The following is a 14,336-nucleotide window of genomic DNA, read 5'->3' on the forward strand; positions in this document are numbered from 1 at the left end:
ATCAGCCTCCCTAGTAGCTGGGATTACAGATGCCCACCACCACACCTGGCTAAGTTTTGCAGTTTTAGTAGCGACAGGGTTTCGTCATGTTGGCTAGGCCGGTCTCGAACTCCTGACTTAAGGTGATCTCCCCAACTTGGCCTCCCAAAGTGCTGGGATTACAGGCATGACCCACCACGGCTGGCTGTTTTACAACTTCTAATGAAGTAGCTGACTTAGGCAATGGTCATCAACGAAGGGTGAAATCACCAGGTGAAAGGCTGATGAGGCCCTTTATCACCAAGGGATCAGACTTTCACCATCAGAACTCATGGGATCAATTTTAGCATTACTAAAAGCAGGACGTCTGGATATTGTTTGGCTTTGTGTACACTATACCACTGTTCCCTCCTCCCCAAAACTGAGCCTCAATCTAATCAAGCCTTTATATCTAACTTCCAGCCTACAGGAAATAGAGAAGACCAACTAACATGTTAAATAACCAAAAGAAGCAATCAGCCAAATCCAGAATGTGGTTTATTTTGAAGAAACCAATCATGACTAGTTTCTTCAAAAAGCCAGTAGAATATTAAAGGATGGGAGAAACGGGGAGGAGAAACTGTTTTAGAATAAAAAAAACTTAAGAAATCTAACAACCAAATACAGTGAGTAATCCTTTTTGGATCTTGATTTGAGAAAAACAACTGTCAAAAACATTTAGTCTTCAGTGAAATCTAAGTATGATCTGAGTGGTATTAGACAATATTAAAGAAGTACTGTTAAATGACTAGGTGCGGTGGCTCATGCATGTAATCCCAGCACTTTGGGAGGCTGAAGAGGGCAGATCACTTGAGGTCAGGAGTTCTAGACCAGCCTGGCCAACATGGTGAAATCTCGTCTGTACAAAACATACAAAAAATTATCTGGGTATGATGGCGTTTGTCTGTAGTCCCAGCTCCCTGGGAGGCTAAGGCAGGAGAATCACTTGAACCCAGGAGGCGGAGGTTGCAGTGAGCCGAGAACGCGCCAGTGCACTCCAGCCTGGGCGAAAGAGCAAAACTCTGCCTCAAAAATAAAGATAAAAATAAAATAAAGATGTGCTGTTAATTACATTACAGTAATGACATAGTGTTATGTAAGAATACTCTTTTTTTGAGATGTATAACTAAAGTACATCGGGGTAATAGTGAAACGATTTACTTTATAATACCCAAGCAAAACAAAAAGATTGTGGGGAAAAACAGACACATACCAACAGATGAATGGATGAAACAAGTCTGGCAATGTATTGCCTGTTGAAGCAGGTAGGACGTACAGCAGATCACTGTACTCTCTATTTTTGTGTACATTTGGAAAAGTAAAAATAGTAAAACAAGAAAAAAGGGCTCGTGGGTGGAGATCTGGGATCCAAAACCCACAGGATTTGAGGAATATGTTGGATAGCAACGATGAAAATGAACTATGGTAGTTATTCTTACCTTAAGAAACAATCAGAAAAGGGAAGCTCTCATACAAGGGAGCCACAGGAGAAAGCTTCCTAGAGAAAGTATGTGTTGAAGTCCACAGAATGAGAGAGGAAAGGAAGGCTGCATTCTAATTTGGGTTCTCTCAGAGGTCTGCGCCCCACCCATGAAAAGTATGGGGACTATTTCAACTTAGGAAGGAGGAGCAGCCGCAGGTTTGCAAAGGACATTAAGAGAACCTAATTTGGAAGAGAGCTGCCTATAAGGAGGAGGACTGCTATATAAATAGAACTGGAATATCTCAATTTTATCCTAGAAAGGGGCAAGATTAACTTAATTTAAAATGAAAGATAAAGTTACATTATGAGCTTACTCAAAGTTTAAAACTGGACATCTAACCCTTAAAGGTAAGTAAGCTTTTTTTTTTTTTTTTTTTAAATGAGAACTAGCCTGGAAGCATATCAGTTGCTTCTAAAATTGTAGAGATATAAGCATGTATAATTATTCTTTCTCAGTGGAAAAAATTGCAGAACTCTCTTCCTAAAAGAAGACGCTGAACAGCACTGTCATCATGGTGTGATGGTTAAGACACACACATATATAACACACATACACTCACATTCATACACTCGCACAAACACTCTCACACATATACGTGCACATTATTTTAGGCAATGCTATCAATAAAAGTTCATTTGTGTATTTTGGCATCCATGTTTAAATTAAATTCTTACGTGTGAGGCTGGGCACACTGGCTCATGCCTGTGATCCCAGCACTTTAGGAGGCTGAGGCGGGTGGATCACTTGAGCCCAGGAGTTTGAGACCAGCCTGGGCAACATGGCGAAACCCTGGCACCACCAAAACTACAAAAATGAGCTGGGTGTTGTGGTTCATGCCTGCAGTCCCACCTACTTGGGAGGCTGAGGCAGGAGGACTGCTTGAGCCCAGAAGGTTGAGCCTGCAGTGAGCCATGATCACGCCACTGCACTCCAGCCTAGGCAACATAGCAAGACCCTGTTTCAAAAAAAAAATCTTATGTGTGTATATCAGAGATTAAGATGGCTATTTTCTCTTTTTTACTTTCATTGTACATATTAAATTAATAAACAGTTAATGCCCTAAAATAATTCAAAGCTAGCCGTTAGAGATACCAAGATGAATATAAGAGGACAGAGGAAAAGATACTTGTGCCCCTATTCTCTCAGAATTCACTACAAAGCACTAAAGAAAAACAAGAAATGGAAACACTAACTCTATGTGTGGAGAAGCTAAGAGCTAAAGGTACCTGACTGAGCAGAGTCTCCACACAGGCCACGTGCCCCACGGAACCCTGAGGAGACTCAGGAGCTGGAGGTGCCAGTGTGGCAGAGGCAAGCCTATTCTGTGGGGTAGTTACACCTTCACGTCCCTGTCTCTTCTTCTACAACTGTAGGAAATGAGAGAGTTATTCTTTAGAGAAATTAAGCCAAAGAGGCCCTGGACTGGGAATGCCAAAAATGGCAAAGGGTAGAGATGAGTATGGGAAAAAAATAAGGAAAGTAAATAAAAGTATGCTCACTGTTCACTGTGACCTCACCCCTCAGGTTCCCAGAACATCTGCAGCCTGGCATACTGCCCCTTACCCCAGCCTCAACCCCAGCAGGAAACCGGGAAATCTTTCTCTAGAAAAAATGTGCAACCCTAAAGGGAAAGATCTATAGACATGAAATAAGAGGGCTCATCAGTGAAAAAGGCAGTTCATCCTCCAACCACCTTTTAGTGAGGCAAACTAGATTCCATGCCCTGTCCATGGATTAGGTACTCCCAGTCCGCTTTGGAGTACCTAAATTGTACAAAGGAATAGACAGCCAAGGGTCACCAGACACCTGAGAAAATGGAAACCATGCAAGGAGTAGAAGGAAAAAACTCAACAGCAACCACAAAACTGTGTAATTAAGAATTCCAGAAAGATAAGAAAAATATATTACATAAAAAACAAGAACAGTATGTTCCTTCAAAAAGGACAATCAGAGGAGGGCTCTTGGAAATTAAAAAAGAAAGTAAAAATTTAAAAAATTAATACAAGGGTGAAAAGATTAGGAAATCTCTCAAGAAGTACACCCAAAATACAGGAAGACAGATAATGGGATAACTCATTTAATTAATTAGTGCTGACCTTATTATGCATCCCATGAATATATATCACTAATTCATTAGAGTGATTCTTAAAGTAAATACTGATTTCACTAGAAGGAGTGATAAAATCACATTAGGAAGATTAAGAGATAACAGAATGAAATGCATGTCTACCATAAGAGGAAGTCAACTGATAGTTTCTAACATCAAAGAATCAAGAGAGTAGTATAGGGTTATTATTCAGAATTATGGAAGAAGTGCAACGCTGAAAAGTTGTAAGTGGTAGTCTCTGGGCATAGGATCAAAGGCTTGGAAAGAAGTGAGATGGGATTGTTTTAGTACTATGTGCCTTAAAAACTATATGCATATAGCCTATTTTGACAAAGGATAACGTAAAAAAGATCAGTATGACTATATTCCTGTTCTGAAGGAGTTTATACTCAGTTGAAAAAAACATGCAAAACAACGATTATAGGAGCATGCAATAAATGATCTCTCAGAAGCACAGAGGATCCTCTATCTCAGTCAAATAAGGAAGGTTTCCAAGGAATGGGGATACTTGACCTGGGGTTTTAAAGGTTGAAAATGAGTTAACTGGTCAGAGAAGGGCTGACAGGTGTTTCTTCCGACACACGTAAGTTTTCTTTCTAACACACAAATGATAGCATTCTATAAGCATAATTTTGAACCTGGCTTTTTAAACTTAACACATCTTGGGAATGTTTCTTCTTATAAAACCTACTTCTTATTAAAAACAAAACAAAATGCTGCTGCTTATAAAAAATTCAAGAGTACAAAAACTTTCAAAATAAAAAGTTAAAAATTCTGCCTTGGCCCCCCACTCCTACTTCCCAAGGATAAGCACTTTTAAATACATGTATAGGTAAATACTACTGAATACAACTGAATGTAAAAATACGACGTTCTGTATGTTTACTATATCTCCCACACATACTTGTTTATACATATAAACTACATTTATATTCCTCAAAGTCTCTTAAAGCCAAGGATTCTGTGATAAGAAATATTAAGAAGTCTCCCTTGTATCAACTTACCGACACAGTCACAGCACTCGTCCCAAAGGGCCCCGAGACACAGCATGCACTCCTTACAGCAGGAGCAATTGCCTTCGCCCGGCCGGCACTGGCAGAGCTCCTGGAAACAAGGCAGATGTTAAACTTCAAATTCCAAATAACGATATAGAAAACTGTTACTTTTTAAGCAAAAAACCCTGCCATATTTGCATTTACAGTAATGTATTCTTGACATAATTTTTTATTCAACATTATTAACTATTCATCAGAACATAAATATCTACAATGTCACATAGATTTTTTTTGGACACATTCAGTGAACATACTTTGAATGCTTTAACCATATTTTGAAATAAGGAAAATATTTTATTTTATAACCCATTACTTGACTACCCACACCACCTCAACGAATAATTCAGTACAAGAACCGAAACTGCTTCTCAGCTATTATACTCATTGCCCAAATTTAAACAAATAGCCAACTTGTAGGGTTTCTCAATATGTAAAATGTGAGTAAAAGAAATTCGGAAATTCTATTTTTATTGTTCCATGATACAGAAAACAGTGTGCTCGGTATGGTAGATTATTTACAAAGAAGGTGGCAATTATTTCCCTCTCTAGGTCTCCCCTCTTTGCAATGCAGCTTCACAGTTCCTCTGATCAAGGGACAGGGTCAATTTCTAGACCTCTTGAATTTAAGTGATCCTGAGATTCACTCTGGTCAACAGGGTTTGGTGGATATGACATTATGTCACTTCTGAGTTCAGGCCTCAAGAAGCCTTGAGTGCATCCACTGCTTCTCTTAGGACTTTGCCCAGCTGCCATGTGAAGCCAGAATATGGCAATGTGGACAAGTCAGTCCACCTGGGGCCATCCTAGATCAGCCAGCTTCCAATAAACCAGCAGCTGCCAACAGACACGGGAATAAGGCTAGAAAACCACCCAGCCGATCCAGGCTCAAACTGTCAACCCACAGAAAACAAGAGCTAAATAAATGGCTATTGTTTTAACCCACTAAACGTTAGGGTGGTTTGTCACTCCACAAGAGCTAAGATAGCTTGCTCTGTACAAGAAGTTCTAAAGCAATTCCTTTAGCACTTGCCCCTGCCCTCCCCTTGCCATCAGACTGCCACTCCTGAATAGACCCAACTGAAATGGAAATTCTGCAGCCATCACTGATTACTTGCTTTCCCTGGTTTAAGATACCACATATATTTATAAGAAAAACATTAATATTTTATTATTTTGGTGGAAATAACTTATGACAAAACTGATTTTACTCTCAGGCTTAGAAGGAATTTCACAGGTCAACAAATCCTTCCATCTAACACCTGAATCGCTTCTATAATGTTCCATCAACATATGGCCATTGCAGCCCACAGCTGACAAGGAACTTAATAATCCAAAATAGCTGGTCCCAATCTTACAAAGTTTTAAGTGTTTTGTTTTGTTGAACTGAAGCCTGATTCCCGGAAGTCAGGTCCTTAAGACCCCCCTCCTCCAAATATAATTTCTCTTCAACAAAGCCATTCTAATTTTTCATGGCACCTGCCCTGGACAGTTTGGAATGTCTGCCCTGCTTGGCTGCCACCTGCCTTTGATTCCCACCCTGTCTGTCTGCAGCTCTGTTTTGAGCTATATGACCTTTTTTCTCCCTGGCTACAAATAATTGGAACAGAGGTAAAAAACAGACTGTAGCTGGTCAATCAGACTGTCTTCCAAGATTTTGGAAGTAAGACACAGACAACTGTCAATCTCTATTAGGAACTTGAACTAGGGATGATACAAAGCTGGGGCTGGGAAGGCCATTTCGAAACAAGAGGTAAGAAATTATCCTGTGGCTCCCCATTCCTATTTTCCAAAGATAAGCACTATGACATTCATGGTCACAAGGAGAAAAGAAGGGAGGGAAGAAGCCATTCTGATTCCTAATAATGCTCTAGTTCTTGGTTCTAGTGCCAACTGCACTTCCTGTTCTTAGAGATACTGTTATTAGTTGGAGATATTCTTCATTGAGATATTCTTACCAATTGGAATAGGCTTTAGTTATTTCCAACTAAAAAAGCCCTGTTTAAAACAAAATGATTTCTATTTTTATTCCCCCATGTCCTCATTTTAGATCAAATACTCCCATGGTTTCTTCACTTGTTCCCCATGACATGATGTTAACCCTGCCATTAGCTTTGTCATTAGGTGAAAGTGTGGTAATCCTAAATCATCATCATCCCTATCCCCCTCCCCCTCCCCCTGCTCTCTCCTCTTCCTTACGGCATAATGTAACTAGCCAAGAAGGAGAGAATCCTGCTTACCTCCTTGATTGTGAACACTAGTTTTTAAAATTAAAGGAGCCTAAAATTTGTTTGTTTGGGGTAGCAATATGCTGTCAGCAACTGTGCTACTTTCAAACCATTCCAACAAATCATTTCAGTAAGATTTTAAAAATCTGAGACCTAATGGAATGCTATTGATATGCATGTTTTTAAAAATTAACTAGTGCAATGTAACTATTATTTCTCATTTCTGTACCTCAATACTGTGCTTTTAAAATGTAAACACAGGTCATAATATTTATCCCTATTAAATATTTCTACACTGTTGGAGCCAGCCCATTATTCTAATATGACATTTTTTGCAGCACTGATTTTAATTCCTTGGGTTTTGTTGTTGTTGTTTGTCTCCAAAAGTCCCCTCGCTAATTATACAGCACTTTCAAGAATCAACACTTGTGCTATTTTCTAACTAATTCATTAGTTTGATATAAGCGTACATGTGTGACCTAATATATGCACATTGTAATATTTTAGTACTGCAGAATTTTGTACACTCAGGCTGCATTCATGTGACATAGACATTGGGTAACTTTGCTGAGCCTATAAGAAAGAGAGGGACTGAAAGGGCAAGGACTTAATGAGAAGTATAGCTGCTTCATCACAAAACTGGTAATGCCTGATTCAGACAAGCTCCAACTTAGCTGGCAATCTAGAAAAACAGAATTGCCAAAGCTATACTTTGTCTTTGGAGTAAGAGAACATTTTCTGAGTACATACGTTTTAGAAACAGCATCAGACAAGAATACTAACCATCTTTTTTTTTTTTTTTTTTTAGATTTATAAAGGTTAGCACTTAGTCACAAGAAACAAAGCTTTTTAAAAAATTTTAATTTACATTATGTGTATAAAATATCCTTTTACTATCTTAGTTGCTTATACAGGTTGAGTATTCCTTATCTGAAATGCTGGGTACCAAAAGTGTTTTGGATTTTGAGTTTATTTGGATTTTGTAATATTTGCATTATACCAGCTGAGCATCCCGTATCCAAAAATCTAAAGCCTTTCAATAAGCATTTCCTTTGATGTCATGTCGATGCTCAGAAAGTTTCCGATTTGGGAGCATTCTGGAGTTCAGATTTTTGGATTTGGAATGCTCAACCTATATTTACGTTATTGACTAAACTCACTCAGGAGAAACAAACTAGAAAAGTAACAAATTTATTCAAAGTCTCTCCTTTTTCTGCAGCTTCCAAATGGTAGCTTGCTAAATGAATTACTGTATATTATGTCAAATAAGTTTTAAAAATGAACGTCACTGTAATGGCTTCCATCAGAGAAATCTGAGTCTGTGAGGCATTCATTGTGCCTTTTACTGTCAGTATTTGTGAAGTGTTTTAAACTAGAATGAAAAGGTGGGTGAGACTGAGATTACTGTGAACAAACGTTGTTTTAACAAAATGTTGTTAAAAACATTAACAAATGTAGTTTTAACAAACGTTAAAACTAACAGCCTATTTAAAAGTTGCTTGAACTTGCCCAGGTTATCTAGTTCTTTAGATTAAATGTATTTCACACCCTCTTAATAGATGCCTGTCCTGCACTTTTACATACTGGTGTAAGAGAGTAATATGCTGTAATCATATGCTTACTGCTTTACAATTTAGTGATAGAATACAATGTGAAAAGCTATGGTAGGGAGAAACAAGAGGGAAACGACAGAGATAAGCTTTCATTACTGTACTATTAAAGAGACAAAAATTCTGTTTAAGACTTTAAGGGTAAAAACTACTATTAAAACTTGTTGGACACCAAACAACAATATCCTGGCTAATATTTTTCTTTCTTTCTACCTTACTACAGAAAAGACTAAAAAACCTTTGTCTTAATAAAGCAGAAGTTTAATCACCATAAATTAAGAAATATTCATAACTTCGGTAAATGAGCCTCCACATACATCAAATACTCTCTATTCTTCATAACTCACATCAGCATTCTTTTTAGGAGATTGGCAAATAAGAAAAACAAGCTCCTCAAACCGACCTTTTGAAAACAGAGTTTGGGCCGGGCGCGGTGGCTCAAGCCTGTAATCCCAGCACTTTGGGAGGCCGAGACGGGCGGATCACGAGGTCAGGAGATCGAGACCATCCTGGCTAACACGGTGAAACTCCGTTTCTACTAGAAAAAAAACCAAAAAACAAAAAAACAAGCCGGGCAAGGTGGTGGGCGCCTGTAGTCCCAGCTACTCGGGAGGCTGAGGCAGGAGAATGGCGAAAACCCAGGAGGCAGAGCTTGCAGTGAGCTGAGATCCGGCCACTGAGATCCGGCCACTGCACTCCAGCCTGGGCGACAGAGCGAGACTAAAAAAAAAAAAAAAAAAAAAAAAAAGAAAAAGAAAAGAAAAGAAAACAGAGTTTGTGGCCGGGCGCGGTGGCTCACGCCTATAATCCCAACACTTTGTGAGGCCGAGGCGGGCGGATCACAGGGTCAGGAGATCAAGACCATCCTGGCTAACACGGTGAAACCCCGTCTTTACTAAAAAAAAAAATACAAAAAAACTAGCCGGGCGCGGTGGCGGCGCCTGTAGTCCCAGCTACTCGGGAGGCTGAGGCAGGAGAATGGCGTGAACCGACAGGCGGAGCTTGCAGTGAGCCGCGATCGCGCCACTGCACTCCAGCCTGGGCAACAAAGCAAGACTCCCTCTCAAAAAAAAAAAAAGAAAAGAAAAGAAAAGAAAACGTTACCCCTAGCTGTTTCAGTTATAAGAATACATGTTTTCTTTTTTTTTTTTTTTTTTGAGATGGAGACTCGCTCTGTCGCCCAGGCTGGAGGGCAGTGGCCGGATCTCAGCTCACTGCAAGCTCCGCCTCCTGGGTTCACGCCATTCTCCTGCCTCAGCCTCCCGAGTAGCTGGGACTACAGGCGCCCGCCACCTCGCCCGGCTAGTTTTTTGTATTTTTTAGTAGAGACGGGGTTTCACCGAAGAATACATGTCTTCTATAACAAGAAAGGCTAAAGTCAAGATAAAAAGAAAGGTTTACCAAAATTTTTAAAGTATTTATTTAATTATATAAGACTTTGGAAAATATCTACTAGAGTAGAAAGAAAGAACCCTAAATTCCTCCCCCTTTGGTAAATTCCTATGCATGTCTAACAAAATGATGATTATATACTACCTTGATATAAAAAAAATAGCATTTCTCTACCATAAAAATCTGTCAACATAATTTAATCAGTGCGTAATAGTACATCAATGTGCCAAAATTCAGAAACAGTGATTAAATTCTTAATCCTTTCCACACCTTGTCCACTTTCTCATTTTTTATCACCTTCATAAACTTTATCAGTTTCTATTTTACTATTATTTCAAGTCTCCACTCCTTAAACAGAAAATATGGTAGAGCTGAAATTTAGAATTTTCTCTTTGGACTGGGTTATTTATATATTTTACTAACCTCACTATGACTAAATTTGGGTTCTGCTCAGTTGAATGGAACATGTGATCAAAACTAAACACCAAGTTCCCTGAAGTCAAAAATAAAGACTGACTCAATGCTTCCAATTATTTACTGCCACCACCTCCCCCAAAGTCCTTAAATGGGTTCTATTTAACCCTTACAGGCACTGTGCTAAGTATTTTATATGCATTGTCATGAATCTTATAAAGATGCAGGTCGTTATTATGCTTATTTTTTAAATGAAGTCACGAAATTTATACAACTTCATTCAATTAGTGGCTAGAATTTGACCCCAGTTACGGTTAGGTATTCCTGTTTTTTAAACACTAAAATGAGAAATATAAAAGTTATTTTTCATTAAGTTAACATTTTAATAATTATAGTTATTACTCTCTTAGAAAGAATAAGCCTATAATTAAACTTAGATAATTCTTTAGGTTGTTTAATCAAAGGCATTATTGTATCTTTCACTCTCAGTACCTGAATACAACTAGAAATGCCATTGCCCAAGTTTAATCATTTGTTTGTAAGGGTAAAATTGGAATCATTGGCTAAGAGTTGCAAAACCAGTGACTTGGAATGCAATACTTGATATTTTTTGTTGTCGCTTCAGCTGGTTAATGACTGTATCTTCTGCTTCCCTAGTCTGCAAGTCACAGAGAAAGTGTGGTTGTTCCTCATGTGCAGAAGAGAAGGCTGAGAATGAGTGGTTTCATGATTTCTGAGAGTTCACACAACTCCGGCTTTGAAACAAGGTCTTCTGACTCAAGGCTCTTTCTACCACCATTGCTCTTGCATGTTAGAGGCGAGGTAATATGGAATAAGACATGTTCTATGTGTAAATAACTACGCTAGATGTTCTTAAAGTTTGGTAGACACATTGTTCAATAATTTTATGATGAAAAAAATTAAAACTTTACACTAAATGGAAAACTGAAATTTATGCATTTGAATTACTCTTTATTGACCAGCATGAGTATTTAGAGAGAATTTGGCAAACTGTTTTAAAAGTTTATATGAAATCAAAGTCTGGCAGGATGAAAAGTTTGATGGAAAAAATCTAATCATTGAAAATATATTTTACTACATTTATATTGAGGAAAACCTTCAATATGACAGAGAATTTCAAAATTTTAAATGCCAGAAGACAGATACAATCATCTTTAGAGAAGAATCTTATTCCATATACAGTCATGCTTTATCTCTTAAGGATAGGGATACGCTCTGAAAAATGCGTCTTTAGGCAATTCGGTTGTTATATGAGTATCAGTGTATACCTACACAAACCTACATGGTAGAGCCCGCTGTAATGCTAGGCTATACGGTGTGGCCTATCGTTCCTAGGCTGCAAACCTGTACAGCATGTTACTGTCCTGAATACCGTAAGCAATTATAACACAACGGTAAACATTTGCATGTTTAAACATAGAAAAGGTACAATAAAAATACAGTATTATAATCTTATGTGACCACCATCATACATGTTGTCTGCCATTGACCAAAATGTTGTTACGCAGTGCCATGACTATACAACTGATGTTCTGGTGAAATATTAATTCTTTATGCAAAATAAATTGAGGGGGAGGATATTTATCCAAGACTAAGATTAGACTTTAAGAGTTAACATTTATTATACGAACTCCCAAATTTCTAGGCCAGAAATGGAAACTAACAACTTGAGGAAGAATCTTATTTATATTGACTCTTAGTTACTGATAAATATTTCCATTCTTGTTGCAAAGATCTGAGAGATGTGTTAACCCTGTTGCTATAATAAAACAAGGAAACATCATTGAAAACAACATTATATTCTAGTAAAGATAGCAAATGACTTGGACTTACAAGATCTGGTTTTAAGCCCATAAGCTGTTTGTAACCCTGAGTCTTGGTTTCCCAGTCATGAAAAAGGAATGGTGTTCCTGGATTTTCCCTTACAAACTTTGGCATCCCAATGAGATAACGAGTATCAAAATGCTCTGGTGACCCAGCAATCCCATTCCTAGGTATTTACTCAAGAAATATTAAAACATAGGTCCATAAAAAGACCCACATGGGAAAGTATCAACATCATTCTTAATTACTGAAAACTGGAAACCATGCAAGGTCCATCAACCAGTGAATGGATAAACAAATTGCAGTACATCCACACAACGCAATCCTACTCATCAATAAAGAGGAAAGAACTACCCAACACACACAATAATATGGCTGAATCTCAAAGCCTTATACTGAATGAAAGAAGCTAGACAGAACAAAAGGCTATGTACTGTATGACTCCTTTTATATAGGGAAAAAAAAATCAAATCAGTGGTTGCCAGGGGCTGAGGCTAGGGAAAAAGCTAGGTCCAGCTACAAAGGGGCACAAGGGAATGTTTTAGGGTGATGAAAAATATTCTCTATCTTGATTGTGGTAGTAGTTACATGAGTATATGTTTGCCAAAAATCATAAAACTGTACATCTAAAAAGAGTGAACAGGCCAGGAGCAGTGGCTCATGCCAATAATCCCAGCATTCTGGAAGGCCAAGGTGGGTGGATTGCTTGAGCTCAGGAGTTTGAGACCAGCCTGGCCAACATAGCAAAACCCCAACTCTACTAAAAAAATACAAAATTAGCCAGGGGTGGTGGTGTGTGCCTGTAATCCCAGCTACTTAGGAGGCTGAGGCAGAAGAATCTCTTGAACTCAGGAGGCAGAGGTTGCAGTGAGCTGAGATGGAGCCACTGTACTCCAGCCTGGGTGACAAAGCGAGACTCCATCTCAGAAAACAAAAATAAAAAAACAAGAACAACAAAAAAACCCAGCATGGTACATTGGGGTTTCTCCATAAATTTTGAAGAAATAAACCTAAGTTGAAAAATATAAAGCATTAAGTTGGTATTAAGCAATGCAGAAGACAGTTCTAACTCTGAAAATATATTGCTTTAATTTACTTTTAACCTAAAACTGAAATTTTCTAACCGAACACAATGTTTTTCAAAGAAACATAAAATAATGCTAGTGAATATGTAAAATACAACACTTGTATATACCATAAAATTGCTAAAAATCATCTAAACAGAGAATAAAAACCAGAAGGAGCTATATCAAAATAGTAAGAGTAGTATGTGTTTGAATAATAGGACTGAGAATGTTTTACTCTTCTTTTCTACTTCTCTGTATTTTCTGAATTTGGGGGTAGAAAATATATTTTTATAATAGCAAATAAACATTTAATTTATTGGATATTATGACTTCTTAAGATCCAGTTTAATTAACGTTTGAACAATTACAAAAGATATTCAAAAACACAAACTGAGGTTCTTAAATTAAGGAAACTAAGTATTTATAATATCTTGAGCTAAAAAACAGAAATGTAGGAATAAATCTAATGAAGTATTTACTTGCATATTGTGTAAGCGTAAGTAATCAATGAAGCATTATATTATACCTATGCTGACACTACTTTTACTTAGGTCAAATGAGTATTTAAAAATAAATAAATAAAACAAAATATCTTCAATTCGCCTGTATTCAAAAGAATAAACAATTATAATTAGATTGGGTTATAACAAACCTGTTTTGCCATATTAATACTCTTTAAGGAGGGCATCACATGAATCTTCAAATCCAGGAAAGAAATATCAACCCAACCTCATTAGCATGTTGTTCTTTATAAATTCTGATTGGTAAAGTTTTGTCCTGAAAATAACATACACTTAAATGAATCAGTACTGAAAAGAGTACTTATTTTTGGCTAAATAAGTCAGCATACAAGTTCAAATATATATATCAATTATCAAAATATATCAAATAGTGCCTAGTGCCTCTTTCTCATATAAACCTAGTAACAAAAATTTAGATGCTAATCCTACTTACTGTACAAGTGCCCTAATGAACTTCTTTAAAAGAATCCAGCTGGAGTGAGTTGGGAGTAGGTACAGAGACTGACCACATGTTGATCACTGTTGAGGCTGAGTAATGTGTAAATGGGGGGGTTATTTTACAATTTTTCCTACTTATGTATGTGTGAAAATGTCCGTG

The 14,336-nt window shown here is 37.6% G+C and overlaps 1 protein-coding gene across 1 annotated transcript in view; it reads right to left on the minus strand.

Annotated features, from left to right (window-relative positions):
* TWSG1 (twisted gastrulation BMP signaling modulator 1) overlaps positions 1 to 14,336 on the minus strand; it is a 66,117-nt gene that overhangs the window by 36,276 nt on the left and 15,505 nt on the right. Inside the window, exon 3 of the mRNA XM_025365460.1 lies at positions 4,614 to 4,713. Within this exon, the coding sequence (XP_025221245.1) occupies positions 4,614 to 4,713 (100 nt within the window). The remainder of the gene's footprint in view (positions 1 to 4,613; positions 4,714 to 14,336) is intronic.

Source organism: Theropithecus gelada, chromosome 18 (genome assembly GCF_003255815.1).
Source record: "Theropithecus gelada isolate Dixy chromosome 18, Tgel_1.0, whole genome shotgun sequence".
Lineage (NCBI taxonomy): Eukaryota > Metazoa > Chordata > Mammalia > Primates > Cercopithecidae > Theropithecus > Theropithecus gelada.